Below are 17500 nucleotides of genomic sequence, written 5' to 3' on the forward strand. Positions count from 1 at the left end.
GGATTTATGCCAGTTGACTGCAATAACTACGGTGCCTTTACTCTAACTTGACAGAATCCCAAACCCATTTCAGCACACTTGATGGCCAAGAGTAGTCTACTTAACACCGCGCCTACTTCACACTCAGGGCATGTCCGTCACTTTCCTCCCCGATACTCTACATAGAAAAGAATCATCTATGGCCAAAAATACATGTCAAGCCTCTCTCAGCTTAGGTATATTAGTAGGCAGAGGAAACTAGGAATATTGAGGCAGAAAAACGTACCGTGCCTCTCGCAGCTTAGGAATATTAGCAGGGAGCGGAAAATCTGAAGAGGAGGAACATTAAGGCAGAGAAACATACCATTCCTCTCTCACCTAAGAAACAAAGAAATAATAGCCGGCAGGGGAAAGTGAGAAACAGAAGACGAGGTGAAATCTTAGGGCAGAGAAACATGCCAAGCCTCTCTCAGTTTTGGAATATTAGCCAGCAGAGCAAGAGAAGAGGTAAAACAGTTGGGCAGAAAAGCATATACCAAACTTCTCTCAGTTTAGGAATACAGTATTAGCAAGAAAAGAAACAGAAGAGGTGAAATATTACAGCAAAGAAACAGATGAGGTGAAATATTACAGCAAAGAGACAGAAGAAGTGAAACATTACAGCAGAGAAACAGAAGAGGTGAAATATTACAACAAAGACACAGAAGAGGTGAAATATTACAGCAAAGAAACAGAAGAGGTGAAATATTACAGCAAAGAAAAAGAAGAGGTGAAATATTACAGCAAAGAAACAGAAGAGGTGAAATATTACAGCAAAGAAATAGAAGAGGTGAAATATTACAGCAAAGACACAGAAGAGGTGAAATATTACAGCAAAGAAACAGAAGAGGTGAAATATTACAGCAAAGAAACAGAAGAGGTGAAATATTACAGCAAAGACACAGAAGAGGTGAAATATTACAGCAGAGAAACAGAAGAGGTGAAACAGTACAGCAGAGAAACGTACCAAACCTCGCCCCAGGTAAGAATATAAACCAGCATAGGAAAAGTGAGACGAAGAGGAATATCAGGGCAGAGATACATACCAAGCCTGCCTCAGCTTAGGAATCTCAGCAGGCAGGGGAAAGTGAGAAACAGAAGCGATATTTTAGACCAACTTTTTTCCCTGACTGAACTGCTGGATGAAAGGAGTCAAGGATGAAATAAACAGCGCCAGAAGGGAGGATGGTTGGGGGTTAGTGGTGGTGGCTGGCAGTTTATCAGTAACCAGGCTGTTAAGGAGGGTCGTTAAGAGGGCTATTAGCGTGACCCTTGACGCACCAATGGACTGACAACAACGCACCGTCTTCTATTTCACTAAAAAAAAAATAAAAAAGGAAAAGAAATAAAATAAAAGAAAAATCCCATATCTTGCTCTTGGTTAGGCTTTCTTTTACTTTACTTGGGAGAAAGCATGACGATGATGATGATGATGATGATGATGATGGTGATGATGTCCTTGCTAACTCTTACTTCCCTCCCCTTTCTCACTCTACTTCCCTTCTCTCTCTCTCTCTCTCTCTCTCTCTCTCTCTCTCTCTCTCTGTCAAAGGTGGCGCTCAGGGTTTATCACAGGAGCCGTGGCGATGGGGCCCAGGTTATGGCCGTAGCACTGATCTCTAATGTGTTGCTTTATGAGAGAGAGAGAGAGAGAGAGAGAGAGAGAGAGAGAGAGAGAGAGAGAGAGTGAGAGAGAAAATGTCTGTCTATCTCATTCTCTCTCTCTCTCTCTCTCTCTCTCTCAACGCTGATGTAGTGTGAAAATCGCAGCACTCAACTCCAGATACCAGAAGCGTCCTCGTCCATTTTCCCCTCTTTCTCTCTCCCCCTCCCCCCTCTCCCCCTCACCCCCCCTCACCCATATCCCATCTTCCCCTCACCTCCTGAACCTTCCCCTCACCCCCTCCCCTCACTTCCTCCTCACTCCCCTCTTCCCTTGACTCATTTCCCATCTCCCCTTCACCTACTCCCCTCTCACTTACTCACCATCTTCCATTCCCCCTCACCTCCCCCTCACTTCCTTCTCCCTCTCTCCCCCCTCTCCATGATGGGGGAGGGGGAGGGAGGGAAAACAGATGACAAGGGAGGAAGTGGTTAAGAGATAGGAACAGGGAAACGTAAAAGCGGAAAGGAAATAGGAAATAATGGAAAGGAGAGGAAAGGAAGGAAGGAAGGAGGGAAGGAAGGAAAGAAGGAAGGAAGGAAGGAAGGAAGACAAAGGGATGGCGCTGGATGGTGGAGAAGAAGAGGGAGAGGAATGGAGGAAGAAAAGATGGGGGAAGGAATGGAGAAGGAGGAATATAAATGCAAGAGGGAGAAGGAGAAAGCCATAAAGAAGGAAGGAAGGAAGGAAGGAAAGAAGGAAGGGAAGATGAGAGAAGGAAAGTGACGAAAGGAGGGGTACTGAGGGAGATGAAGAGAGTGAGATAGGGAGGGAGACGAAGAGAGGGGTAGGGAGAGGGGAGGCTGGGGGTTAGAGGGAGGATAAAGGGGAAGACAAAGAGAGGAGGGGAGGGGGAGGGGAGGAGAGGGAGGGGAAGGAGGAAAACAAAGAGAGAAGGGGAGGAGGAGAGGGGAGAGTGAGGGGAAGGAAGAAGACAAAGGGAGGAGGAGGGGGAGGGGAGGAGGGAAGGGAAGGGGGAGAGGGGAGGGGGAGGGGTAAGGGGGAGGGGCTGGGATCAACATTATGAGCCTGAGGGATTAATTTGATGGACTCTCCTGGGAGTAGCCACTTTTGACCCCCCTACCCCTCCCCCCTTACTTTCCTCCCCTCCCTTACCCCCTCTCATTCCCTCCCCTTCCTCCCTTACTTCCCTCCCCTCACTTACCCCCTCTCATTCCCTACCCCTCCCCCCTTACTTCCCTCCCCTCCCTTACCCCCTCTCACTCCCTCCCTCCTCCCTTACTTCCCTCCCCTCCCTTACCCCCTCTCATTCCCTCCCCCTCCTCCCTTACTTCCCTCCCCCCCCTTACCCCCTCCCTCCTCCATTCCCCCATCATTCCCTCCACCCTCCCCTTGTCTCTTCACCTCCTTCCTTTCATTCTGATCCCCCCTATCCCTCCATCCTTACTTCCCTCCCCTTCCCCCTCTTATTCCCTCCCTCCTCCCTCCCTCTTCTCCTTATTCACTCCGCTCTCTCTCTCTCTCTCTCTCTCTCTCTCTCTCTCTCTCTCTCTCTCTCTCTCTCTCTCTCTCTCTCTCTCTCTCTCTCTCTCTCAAGCAGAAGATAATTACTAAAGTTTATTCTTGAAAGTACGTGTGTGTGTGTGTGTGTGTGTGTGTGTGTGTGTGTGTGTGTGTGTGTGTGTGTGTGTGTGTGTGTGTGTGTGTGTGTGTGTGTGTGTGTGTGTGTGTGTGTGAGAGAGAGAGAGAGAGAGAGAGAGAGAGAGAGAGATCACTAAGATGGAGGTAAAAAGACTGAAAATACATGAAAGATAAAGAGACAAGAATAATAACTGAGGCTGAGAATAAAAGGGAAGAGAAAGGACCCAGGTAACTGAGGAATGAGGAACGCATGAGGGGTGGAAATATGAGAATGAAAAAAGCTGAGAATGGATAAAGATGAGTTGGGCAAGAGAATGAATGAGAGGAGCAATAAAAATAATAATAATAATAATAATAATAATAATAATAACAACAACAATAATAATAATAATAATAAGAAGAAGAAGAAGAAGAAGAAGAATGATAATAATAATAATAATAATAATAATAATAATAATAATAATAATAATAACAATAATAATAATAAAGAGTAGGAGTGGACAGAAGAGTGGAAAAGAGGAGAATTTTTTTACTATAAGAAGAGTATGCAAACAGAATGGTAAAAAAAAAAAAAAAAAAAAAAAAAAAAAGAATAGGGGTTTGTGAGATGACAATAAAAAAAAAAATGAGACTGGACAGAAAATGGATGGAAAGATAAGAGAAAGAATGACTAACTAAGAGGAAAGTTCATTCATTCATTCATTGCCAGACGCCATGTATCCCAGACGGGGTGGCCAAGGGCTTAGAGTTAATTGTTTTACAGGAAGGGGCACTAATCCTCCACCAACCCCACTTCACACGTAGGGAGAACGTAAAATGAATAAATATGGGTAAGGAGATGACTGTGGAGAGTGAGGGTAAAAAGGAATGAGAAATGACAAAAGTGAAGTGACTGTGTAGGGTGAGGGAGTTAAAAGGGTCGGGGGAGATGAGTGTGTAGAGTGAGCGAGTTATAAGAGTGAGGGAAATGAGTGTTTAAGAGTGAGGGAGTACACAAGTGAGGAAGGAGAAAAGCGAAATGACTGCATAGAGTGAGGGAGTGAAAATGAGTGGGTGAGATGAATGTGCTAGGTGAGAATGGATGAAAGGGACATGAACGTGTAGAATGAGGAAGTAAAATGAGTGAGGGAGAGGAGCGTGTAGAGTGAGAATGACTGAAGGAGAAATGAATGTGTAGAGTGAGAGTAAAATGAGTGTGGGAGAGGAGCATGCAGAGTGAGAATGACTGAAGGAGAAATGAATGTGTACGGTGAGAGTAAAATGAGTGAGGGAGAGGAGTATGTAGAGTGAGAATGACTGAAAGAGAAATGAACGTGTAGAGTGAGGGAGGTAAAAAGAGTGAGGGAGATGAGTGTGTAGAGTGAGCGTGGATGAAAGGGAAATGAGTGGAAAGTGAGTGTCATTACCGATCGGCCAATTCAGCGCAGTGTCTGGTTACGAGGGTGATGACTGATACAATTTCCATCATTACACGCACCACCACGCTATCACTACCACCACCACTACTACCACTACCACCACAGCCGCTACACCCACCCTAAATTTCACCACCGCCACTGATATAATCGCTCCCACCACCACTATCACCAGCACCACTACCATCATAACATCGCTATCACCATCATCATCATCATCATTATCACCACCACCATTACCACAAGCACCACCACCATTACCACAAGCACCACCACCACCACGATCGCTCCCATCATCGTCATCATCTTCATCAACACCATAATCTCTCTCATCACTACTACCACCACCACCATAACCACTCCTGTCACCACCACCAACATTACCACAACCATTCCTATCACCAACACCACCACTAGCAAAATTATTCCTATCACCACCGTCACCACTATCATCATCACCATCACCACGCCTCTACCCCAGCCAGGCAATTATCGTCGTTTCCTCATTACATCACCACCAGATTCTCCACACATAACCCCCAAATGTCCCGCAGTGTAGGACTCTCTCATAACCCTTCACCACACACCACACCACACCCCACTAGCCTTCACTCCACTATACCACACCACACCACACCACCACACACCACTACACTCATCCTTCACTCCACCATACCACACCACCACCCTCCAACCCACCGTCACACCACACCACACCACCACCACCCTTCAACCCATCATCACACGACACCACCACCCTCCAACCCACCATCACACCACACCACACCACCACCACCCTTCAACCCATCATCACACCACACCACCACCCTCCAACCCACCATCACACCACACCACACCACACCTCACCACTAACACAGCTACCCACAACCCCAATTCCACCACAGCAATACATTCATACCACACCACACCACACCACCACCCTTAACCTCCACCACACCACCACCATGTACCTCTCCCCCTAGCACACTGAATCAAGTACCCCCCACCTTCCACCACACCACACCACATCACCACAGGAGGGGAAGTAAAACAGGTGAGATCAACTTACCTGAGAGGAGTAGCGGAAGTGCATTAAATCTTGCCTCTTCCCCCACAACTTCCCAGGCGACCTCACTGATGCACTTCCCCTTTTTAAGAGAGAGTTTCTTTTTTTAGAGCTAGTTCTAATCTCTTGCCATTTTACTTCGTCCCTCGCTCGCTCACACACAAACTGGGTTGAGTGAGTGGGGTGGAGAAGGGTGGGTGGCAGGGTTTGAAGGTGTGGGTGTGGGTGGTGGTTGGTGTGGATGTAGAAGTGTGGATGGGTGTGGGGGGGTACGGGGTGAAAGTAGATTTGGGTTGTGTGTGGGTGTAAGTTGATGGTGTATGATAGTATGGACCTAAGTGGAGTGGGTGTGGGTGTGGATGTGGGTCTGGGTGTGGATGTGGTTGGGTGTGTGGATGAAGGGTGTGAGTAAGTCGTGGGTGTGGATGTGGGTGGGTTTGGGTGTGGGGAGTTGGATGGGTGTGGGTAAGCAAGCCGACGACTACAATGATGTGGCGATGATGATGATACATGGAGTGATGTGAAGTGGTGAGTGAGTGAGTGAGTCAGTGAGTGAGCGAGTGAGTGAGTGAGTGAGTAAGTGAGTGAGTGAGTGAGTGAGTGAGTGAGTGAGTGGGTGAGTGAGTGAGTGATATTGCACAAAGGGTAGCTTAAGAGTGGATGGATGTAGATGACTAAGAGAGATGTGGATGCAGTCTTAAAACTTGGTATATGGATGAATTGGCATACGTGAATCATGGGGAATCATCGAGATAAAACAGGGGCTTATTTCCGGTGGCTCTGTAGTCTCCGTAACACCTTTTCCTTGGCGATTTATCATTCCCATTAATCCCTGATATTCTCGTTCAGGTAATCAATATATTTCCAGCATCGAAATAATCTCCCTCAGTAAATGTACAAAGGAATAAAATGAAGCCTATGCAGTAGAATATGCCAAATAAGTCACTGAGGATGAAGTGCTACGAAGCCTTCTACGCCAGTTAGAATACGGCAAACTGTCTACTCGTACCATCAAGTAAACATTAGTGACTCAACTGATAACTAGATGAAGATAAAAAGGCAGAAAGATATGAGAGAAAGATGTTGTTAATAATACTGAGCTGAGGGGAATGGTTACAGTCTGTTTTCATCCGTCGGAACTGGACCACTGCCACAACTTCAATCCTAAGTCGTGGTTGCATGGAATTCAATGGGCCTTAGTTATGAGGCGGGAACGAGTCTCCTTGGTAACTAGTTTAATCCTGACTCATTCTGACTACACTTGGTCATCAACCGAGCTGAAGTGGGTTAGTGACTCTGTTGAGGTTAAATGCGCTATAGTGACAGTACAAGAAGACTAGGCAGAAAGTAAGACGCAGGACAGGCAGACAGACAGACAGACAGGCAGGTAGGCAGACAGACATACGGTTGGACTAGAGTAGCACAGTAGTCACGCAATAAGACAGACAGACAGACAGAAAGATACAGACAGGCAGATGGACAGAGACGAATGACTGGACGTGAGTGGCGCGGTACAGTCAAACATTCAGGCAGACAAATGGTTGGTTGGCTATGCGAATTATCCAGGCAACCAGCCAATTAACCAACATAAACAATAACAAACTGTCCACATAATTAAAAGTCTAATATTCTAATTACCAGCCTCACCGCCCCTCCACTAATGCATTTCAGCCCAACATTTTACCCTCCGGACCAAGTTGCCTACAAAACTCACCCTCCCCCCCCTATCCCCAATCCCCCTCTCCCTCCCCACAGCCTCCTCCCTGCCCCCCCCTGCCTCCGCACGTCCCCACCCCCTCCCCATAGCCTCCTCCCTGCCCCTCTTCCGCCTCCTCACGTCCGTTCCCCCCTACCCCCAATCTCCCTCCCTCTCCCCATGCCTTCTCCCTGCCCACTCCCTGCCTCCTCACGTCCGTTCTCCCCTACCCCTAGTCTCCCTCCCCCTCCCCATAGCCTTCCCCCCTGCTCCCTTCCTGCCTCTTCACATCCCCTTCCCCCAACCCACCAAATCCCTCACTCTCCCTCCCCTTCCCCACGGCCTCCTCCCTGCCCCCTACTGCCACTTCACTTCCCCTCTCCCCATTAATATCCCTCTTCCCCTTGCTCCTCCCCTCCCCCACCTCCCCTCACTGTCTCTAATCTTCTCTCTCTCTCTCTCCCCTCACTTTCTCTGCTCCTTTCTCTATCTCTTTCTCTCTGTACTCTTTTCTTTTCTTCCCTTTTTATTTTATCCTTTATCGCTCCTTAGCGGAGGATAAATGTCTGGTGATACGTCTATTAATACGAGTAAAAAAGTGCAAGATGCGGGAGCTTCAGAATTCTCGGTTAATGCTCTTGGTGTGGTGTGGTGTGGTGTGGTGGAATCATAGGTGCCAGAGGGGAGTCCTAGGAGCCAGAGGGGAGTCCTAGGAGCCAGAGGGGAGTCCTAGGAGCCAGAGGGGAGTCCTAGGAGCCAGAGGGGAGTCCTAGGAGCCAGAGGGGAGTCCTAGGAGCCAGAGGGGAGTCCTAGGAGCCAGAGGGGAGTCCTAGGAGCCTGAGAGAACTTACAAGACCTAGCGACCAGCCGTGGAAACCTCAGACAACCTAACATCTTCCCTCTTTCCTTCCCCTCCAGGTAAAGATTTGGTTTCAGAATCGAAGAACAAAGTGGAAGAAGCAGGATGGGATCACGAACGCCGAGGCCAATGAACACAAGAACGCGGCCACCGGGAAGAACAAGAAGACTGCCACCACCACCACCACCACAGCTACTACCACCACAGCACCACCGCCCCCTCCCACCGCCACCACCACAGTACCTGCACCTACCACAGCGCCCACAGACATCGCGGCGGTGACCGGGATTGGGGAGACTACCCAGGCCAAGGTGGGTGTGAGATAGATAGATAGATAGATAGGTGGATATAGATAGATGGATAAATGGATGGATAGATAGACAGACAGATAGATAGATAGATAGATAGGTGGATGGATGGACAGAGAGAAAGATTGATAGATAGACAGACAAGGGTAAAGAGAAAGACTATGAGTGTAATTGTTGTCCTAGTGTGTGTGTGTGTGTGTGTGTGTGTGTGTGTGTGTGTGTGTGTGTGTGTGTGTGTGTGTGTGTGTGTGTGTGTGTGTGTGTGTGTGTGTGTGTGTGTGAGAGAGAGAGAGAGAGAGAGAGAGAGCGCTCCCATGATTAAGACATGTTGACGCGAAGTAATGAGGCGTTGCGAACACCCCATTCTCTCTCTCTCTCTCTCTCTCTCTCTCATTAGATGAAGAGGGGAGAAAGATGAGAGGAAGATTGCCATAATGAAGTTAAGACAGCAGACGAAGGCGAGGCAAATCAGACAACAGACAGGGAAGAGAAATTACGTGTGTGTGTGTGTGTGTGTGTGTGTGTGTGTGTGTGTGTGTGTGTGTGTGTGTGTGTGTGTGTGTGTGTGTGTGTGTGTGTGTGTGTGTGTGTGTGTGTGTGTGTGTGTGTGTGTGTGTGTGTGTGTGTGTGTGTGTGTGTGTGTGTGTGTAAGAGAGAGAGAGAGAAAAAAAAAATTACACCATATTTTCCAGGTACTGTCGGGAGATGGCAGCACCAGCACAGGGGCCGGGAACCCCCCAGTTGGTGATGCTGGCAGCGCCCCCACCAGCCCCTCTCAGGTACAGGCACGCTCAGAAATCCAGAACCCGTATTTATAATTTTTTTTTTTTTTTTACTCGTAACACCTCTTCCTGACCGATTTACTCTGCACATTACACCTCAGTTTCCTCTTGCGTGTTGATGATGCAAAGAACATCGATATTAAAAAGGTATAGATACGAGAGAATGCTTGGGTGTGATACGCAAAATAAATCGCTTAAGAAGAGGAGTTACGAAGCCTCCTATTCCCCTCATGATACGCCCCTAAGAATGCTTGTGTATATGTGTGATCTGTTTTCATCTGTTGGAACTGAAACACCCCTATCTCTTGAATACTATGTTATGATGGCATGAAACTCTATGACCCTTAGTATGAAATGAGAATGAGTTTCCTTGGTTACTAGTCAAATCAACCCTCCAGTCTAACTACACCTAGCCATCAACTACGCGATAAGGAGCTACGGATCTTTGTCGGTTAGGGTAAATGAGTCATACCAAACACTTCACACTCAGATTACAATAAATATTAAGGTGGCAATACCGAAAAGCGAAAACAATCATTGAAAATAATCAATAAAGGTTACAGAAGCTAAGATATTACTCACACTCACACCACCAACCTTAGCACACCAGTCAACAGTCAGCTGTATCTGCATTTGCTAATTTTTGTTTAACCATCTGAACTGTCATTCATTCAGCCATCCTTTTTCTCTCATTTTTCTCTTATTTAAATGGTAAACTATCCAACTATCCCTTGACTTCATCCATTCTCTTATTTAATCAACTTTACGGTAAATTATCCGACTATCCATTGACCTATCCCTTCTCTCGTTTTATCAATTGGACGGTAATCTATTCAACCATCCCTTGACTTCGCCATTCTCTCTCTTCCTCAGCAGAGCACCTGGGCGGCCAGTGACCTGTCAAGCAGCAACAGTAGCAGTGAGGAGACGAGCCCTTCATCCCCACGCCCGGAGCCCGCCATCACCCCGGCAGTCACCACCACCACCACCACACTCGACCACATCGTCATCAAGGAGGTGGTGATGCCCAGCTATAAAGGGATGTCTGTGGTGAATCATAAGCCAGCCACAGACAGCCACCACAAGCCACCCACAGCCACCACCACAGCCAGCCAGACCACCACCCCCCCGCCTCACCAAGCATCACACAGCATCACAGACAACTCGGTGTACAGAGGAACCATTTCTCGAGTCAGTGGGCATCACAGAACTTCTTCCTCTCCTTCCCCAACCACAGCCAACAGGGCCTCGTCGACGGCAGGCAACAACAGTAGGTCCGCCGCCACTACCCCAGCTGCCAACGGTGTCAACAGAGTACTACCAACAGCAACCAGTGCCATCCCTTCCAACAGAGTCCCAACAGCTAACAACAACAGAGTAACCACAGTACCACCTTCCACCACCAACACTCCACCACCAAAAATCCACATCCGTAAATCCTCATCACCGCTTCCACCGCCTCTTCTTCCACCTCCCATGTCAACAAACGCAAGTCAGAGCGTCGGATCTCCACTACCAACCAGCCCTGCTACCTCGCCTCAGCAGCAGCAGCACCCTTCCCCTCAGCAGACTCAGCAGATCCCCTCGCCTGCTAGCCCCCAGGAGGAGATGAGAGGGCAGGAACAGCAGGAGGAGACAGCAGATGGGGAGAGCTCGTCCTGATGAAGCTCCGAAGTACCGGTACCACAAGCAAAGCCTCACAAAGACAAGGGATCGCATTCTCGTTGCCTCTGGCGGTACCGTAACGCCTCTTCCTAAGCGAATTATTCTATCATTTAACACCTTAATAATCCTCCTGAATGTTCCTGATCCAACCTACATCTGTAACAAAAAGGCAATAAAAAAAATACATGAGAAAATTAAAGTGTACTATGCAGAATAAATCGCTTTAAGAAGAGGCACTACAAAGTCTCCAAAGCCACTTAGAAAACGAACCAAAGGAAGAAAACGGAGGGCACGCCGAACGAGAAACAAAACGTTGCCTTTTTTCCTTGTAAACATTTTTCTTGAGATTTTCTTCTCTCTCTCTCTCTCTCTCTCTCTCTCTCTCTCTCTCTCTCTCTCTCTGGTCAGTGACATAACCTCGTGTGTGGAATCCTGGATTGGATTCTAAGTGGCTTTGAAGATTGCGTAGCACCTCTTCCTTAGCGATTTATTCTGCTCATAACACCTTAATACCATCCTGTATATTAATAATCTAACAAAAAGTAACATACAAGGAAATTTTTAAGCAGTAATATGCAAGATAAGTCGCTGAGAAAAAGGCGTTACGAAGCTTCCTGTGTCACCTAGAATGCGACCCAACGTGAATCATACAAGAAACAAAAGAAGGGGAAACATGCTTCAAAAAAATCTCATATGGGTTAACAAAACGATGATGATGATGATGATGATGATGATGATGATGATGATGATGATGATGATGACTGAGGTGACAGAGGTGAATAATAATGAGCACTGCATTGAGAACGATAAACGAAATGAATGAAAAACCTGATTGACGGAGTGGTGATGATGATGATGATGATGATGATGATGATGATGATGATGATGATGATGATGAAGATGATGAAAGTGTCGATGATAACTGTGAAGATGAAAATGACATTATGTTATGATGATAAAACTGATGATGAGGACGAACATGATGGTAACGATGAAAGTGACAAATGAGACAATGATAATGATGAAAGTGATAATGATGTTAATGATGATAAAAGTGAGTGAAAATGATAACTGAGACGATGATGATAAGGAGGATTAAAATGATGATGATGGCGAAAGTGACGATGGTGATGATGAAAATGAAAGTGACGTTAATGATGATGATGATGATGATGATGATGAAAGTGAGGATGAGGATAATGATGACTTTTAAAGACGATGTTAATGGTGAAAAAAAGTAGACGATAATATGAAAGTAGAGACGATGAATTAAGGAACATGGAAGTGACAATGGCGACGATAATGACGATGATAATGATGATGATGATGATAATGATGATGATAATGATTAATGTCCGTAGCATGAAGTAAAAACCCATTTAGTCTAATCCTCATTATCCTTGGTGTTGTTCTTATTTTTTCTGTTACTTTCCCCGGCAGGTGTGTGTGCTGGAAGGGAGGACGATGGATAGGGGTAAATTAAGTGCACAGGTATTGACAGGTGGAAACTGTAAAGTGCACAGGTATGGACAGGTGGAAATTATAAAGTGCACAGGTATGGTCAGGTGGAAATTGTAAAGTGCACAGGTATGGACAGGTGGAAATTATAAAGTGCACAGGTATTGACAGGTGGAAATTATAAAGTGCACAGGTATGGTCAGGTGGAAATTGTAAAGTGCACAGGTATGGTCAGGTGGAAATTGTAAAGTGCACACGTATGGCCAGGTGGAAATTATAAAGTGCACACGTATGGCCAGGTGGAAATTATAAAGTGCACACGTATGGCCAGGTGGAAATTATAAAGTGCACAGGTATGGTCAGGTGGAAATTATAAAGTGCACAGGTATGGACAGATAGAAATTATAAAGTGCACAGGTATGGTCAGGTGGAAATCATAAAGTACACAGGTAAAGGTAATGTCTGTATGGGTCAATTAATTTAACCCTCTCGCATAGTCATTCTGGTGGTCTTCATTACTAATAAATAAATGAAAATAAAAATCGCGAATCTGATGGTCAGGGGCAGAACCAATTTTTCTTTTTTTAAGGTGGCTATTTTTAATAATGGGGTGGACAAAGAAGTTTTTTTTTTTGGGGGGAGGGGTATTTTCTAAAATTTTGAGGTGGCCAATAGTGGGGGCAAATTTTCTGATGATCGTTACAAATAAATAAATAAATAAATAAAAGGCGTTAAGAGAGTTACCCACATGGAAAAGGATGAAATATTTCCGAAAATCAATGAGAAAGATCGTAAGCAAAAATACTGAGTGACCCACAACGAGGAGGACAGTTTTTTTTCCACACAAATATATGGGAAAAATCGCAAGAAAAATATATTAACAAAGTAACCCACAAGGAATAGTTTCTTCTACAAATATTGGACAAAGATCGTAAGGAAAAAAATGTTAACACAGAAATCCACATGGAGAGGGATTAGTTTCGTTCAAAAATTTATGAGAGAGAGAGAGAGAGAGAGATGATTGCGTACTCGCAGTGTGTTCACCTGTACATTTTTTTTAAAGATGAACAGAGGATGGTAAAACAAATTAAATAATAAAAAAAGGTTCCCTACACCAGATTCCAGGTGTCCTCAGTTCATACATTGTTCTACCTTGACCACCTTCTGACACCTTTCAGCCACGGGATATGGTTTCATTTTTAATCCAACAATTACTTGTTTTATTGTATTTTATTTTTTTTACATTTCTGGAGACCTCAGAGGAGTTCGGTGGGGGCCATTCTTACCCATTCAGTGCAAGACGATCCCTTAAATAATAATAATAATAATAATAATAATAATAATAATAATAATAATAAACATGAATGATATACTGGGAATGAAGGGGTTAACTTGGAGTCTGGCGTCATATGCAGGATCCTGGGAATCGTCCATACAATAATAAAAATAAATAAGAATAAAAATAAATAAATAAAAGTTTAAAAGGTGTCACGGTATTCATAAAGTTAAAATCCAGAGGTGCATCTAACACGGCGGGGTGTAAAGCGAAAAAGAGAAGTATTGAGACGCCTATGAAAAAGAGAAGTATTTAGACTTGTATGAAAAAGAGAAGTACTGAGACTCCTATGAAAAAGAGAAGTATTGAGACTTGTATGAAAAAGAGAAGTATTGAGACTTGTATGAAAAAGAGAAGTATTGAGACTTGTATGAAAAAGAGAAGTATTGAGACTTGTATGAAAAAGAGAAGTATTGAGACTTGTATGAAAAAGAGAAGTATTGAGACTCCTATGGAAAAGAGAAGTGCTGAGATTAAAAAAAAAGAGAAGTATTGAGACTCCTATGTTCTGCCTGGGCCGAGACGCACAAACATATGATCCACTCAGCAAGATTTGGCTAACACATTTTCCTTTGCGATTTATTCTCGTTTTCGGACTTCCGAAGTCACTTAGAAAACAGCCCTAACTTTCAGAGTCCAAAAACAGAAAAATAGGAGACAGGATTAATTAATTTATTTATTTATTTATTTTTGGCGACTGTACACCTGCCGGGCCACGCAGGTGTTCGGGGGTCAAGGGTCAAAGGTCAAGGGGTCAAAAAGGGTTAAGGGTCAAAGGTCAAGGCGTCAAGGGTCAAAGGTCAGGGGTCAAAAAGGGTCAAGGGTCAAAGGTCAAGGGGTCAAAAGGGGTCAAGGGTCAAAGGTCAGGGGGTCAAAAGGGGTCAAGGATCAGGAGGGCGATGGCTGACGTGATGGCTATTTATTAAGTTACATTATTATTATTAACTGTGCTTCTAGTCTGTGTTTTTTCCAGATGTTTGTTTTATATATTCCAGTAAAAACGGTGGATGATTGACGTGTTTTATTAAGCCTTTAGAAGTAGTGGGGAAAAAACTGAGGATATTTCATTACGTAGATTAAATAAGAGGTCATGAAGCCAACCACAGAACTACAGGTTTAAAGGACGTATTTTCAAGTGGCACAGGCTTCGTAACACCTGCTTCATAGTGATTTATTCTGAATGTTACACCCTGACATTTCCCTCCTCTCACTCCCCTCCCTCTCTTAAACTATCCTTTCCCTCCCTCTGCCCCACTACCCCTCCCCTCAATCCCCTCCCCCTCCCACACCATGTCTTCCCTCTCCTCTCACAGCATCCCTCCCCTCCCTCTCGCACACCACCCCTCCCTACCCCTCACCACCCCTCCCCTCCCTCCCCTACACCTCCCTCCAACTCCCCATCCACAAATCTCTCTCCCACCATACATTTCCTCACTCACCTTCACCACCCTTCCACTCACTCTCCCATACAACCCCTTTATCACTCTCACTTTCCACCAACTCTCCCCAACACATCACCACCCCCACTCCTCCCCCTCACCACCCCGCCCCTCCCTCCATCCCTCACCCCCCTCCTCACCCCCCCTTGGGTGTAATTGCCTTAGTTAGAGCGGGTCTTTGTGACGGGGAACAGGAGGCTGGCTAGTTAGGGGGGATCACTCAAAAACACACACCATGGACGAGTGATGGGATAATGAGAAGGAGGAGGAGGAGGAGGAAGAGGAGGAGGAGGAGGAGGAGGAGGAGGAAGAGAGAGAGAGAGAGAGAGAGAGAGAGAGAGAGAAAGAGAATATCAGGAGGGAGGGGGAAATATGGAAATGTAAAGAGTGATGGGAGGGATGGAGAGCAGCGGAAGGGAGGGGGGGAGGGGGGAGGGGAGGGGGAGTGGGAGGGGTCTTAATGGCGCTACTTAAGACGAAATCAATAAGAGGTTTGTGAGGGGAAGGAGGAGGAGGAGGGGAGACTAAGGAGAAAAAGAATCAGTCACAGTGTTAATTGGGGTGAGAGAGAGAGAGAGAGACAGAGAGAGAGAGAGAGAGAGTTAATTTAGTCCAGGGTTCCTTACTAGCTATACCGATACACTAATATCCGATGCTAGTCACGAAGAAGTGCTATGGGAAGGATGTTAAGCCATACTATAAAGATACAGGAGGTCCGTCAATAGCGCTCCACTAAAAACCTGTCTAATGTGCTGCAGGGACGGCTCAGTCTGCCGGTGTGGGCTGGGGTGTAGCAGTGACTAGGAAATGAAAATATGATGCAGGGTATACACTAACAGCTGACGAAGGTTAAAGAAAGTGAACGTTAACTGTGAAGGTCTGGTCACACAATGATGTACAGTGGTGGTGGTGGTGGTGGTGGTGGTGGTGGTGGTGGTGGCGGCGGTGGTGGTGGTGGTGGTGGTGGTTGTGGTGTGGAGTGCTAGTGATGTGTGGTGGTGGTGGTGTGGTGGCAGTGGAGTGCAGTGGTAATGGTGTGGAGTGGTGGTGCTGTGTGGTGGTGGTGCAGAGTGGTGGTATGGAGTGGTAGTGATGTGTGGTGGTGGATGTGTGGTGCAGTGGTGGTAGTGGAGTAGAATGGAAATGGTGTGGAGTGGTGGATGGATAGTGCTGTGCGGTGATGGTGTGAGGTGGTGGTGGTGACGGTGGTGTGGTGATTGCGGTGTCATTTACTTAACTGCAAGCGGACCATTAAATTTCACCAATTCTCTCCTTCATGATTTTTTTTTTTTCATCCACTTACCTACCTACCTACCTACCTACAAGAACATCATAAAATCTAAATTCCTTCCCTCACCTACGTACCTACCTACCAACCAACAAAATCATACCTGTAACAACCATGTGTCTCTTCCCTTTCTTACCTTAAATCACTCGTCACCTGTTGTCCTTTCGACGTCACATTCAAGCCCACACCAAACTCCTAATATTCCTGTTCTTCTCTACACACGCGCAAAAAAAACACAGAAAAACACACACACATCAAATCAAGCGAGACCCGAGAGGACAGACGGCGAGCCACCCACAGACAGAGAATCATAAGCCGACATGTAACTCCCGACGAGCTTGCCATTCACTGTTCAACTTAAAAATAAACACTAAAAAAAGCAACAGAAAACAATAGCACCGTCGCTTTTCCTACCTCACTACTCACATCATTTCATCCTCTTTACAGTGTACCTGAATTTTATCTCGAGAAGCCGAAGATTAGTTAATAAAAAATGTGTTTGGTATTTATTTATGGCAATTGGGTGCATATTTTACGGCCTCTCACCTCTACCTCCACACACAGTTCAGTTGCCAAATCTCTTACTTAACTTTAGCTAATTATAACCATCAAATAATACCTCTGTCATTAACTGGGACGTATAATTGTATCTTTTGATTCATTAGTCATTTAGATTACAACGGGAAATGCGACTGAATTAATTAAGAACGTTTTAATTAGGCTACAACTGTAGTTTTATCAGTCTCTCTCAGGGATCCAGATTTCACGCATCCCCCCTCAACCACTCCCTCTCCACCTGCCTCCACCCTCTCCTCTTTACCTCCCTCTCCTCCTTCCACCCCCAATCCCCCCTCCCTCCCCTACCTCTCTCCTTCCCCTACCCAGCTACAACTGCCCAACCAATC

The 17500-nt window shown here is 45.8% G+C and overlaps 1 protein-coding gene across 1 annotated transcript in view; it reads left to right on the forward strand.

The window, feature by feature from the left end:
• Positions 1-11071, forward strand: part of LOC145407836 (uncharacterized) — a 113658-nt gene extending 102587 nt beyond the window's left edge. The window contains exons 6-8 of the mRNA XM_080278695.1: positions 8379-8634; positions 9333-9406; positions 10286-11071. Coding sequence (XP_080134821.1) covers positions 8379-8634; positions 9333-9406; positions 10286-11071 — 1116 coding nt within the window. The remainder of the gene's footprint in view (positions 1-8378; positions 8635-9332; positions 9407-10285) is intronic.
• Positions 11072-17500: the final 6429 nt, after the last annotated feature.

The sequence above is a fragment of the Coenobita brevimanus genome, chromosome 8, assembly GCF_032717465.1.
Source record: "Coenobita brevimanus isolate Jiangsu-jjx chromosome 8, ASM3271746v2, whole genome shotgun sequence".
Taxonomy (NCBI): domain Eukaryota; kingdom Metazoa; phylum Arthropoda; class Malacostraca; order Decapoda; family Coenobitidae; genus Coenobita; species Coenobita brevimanus.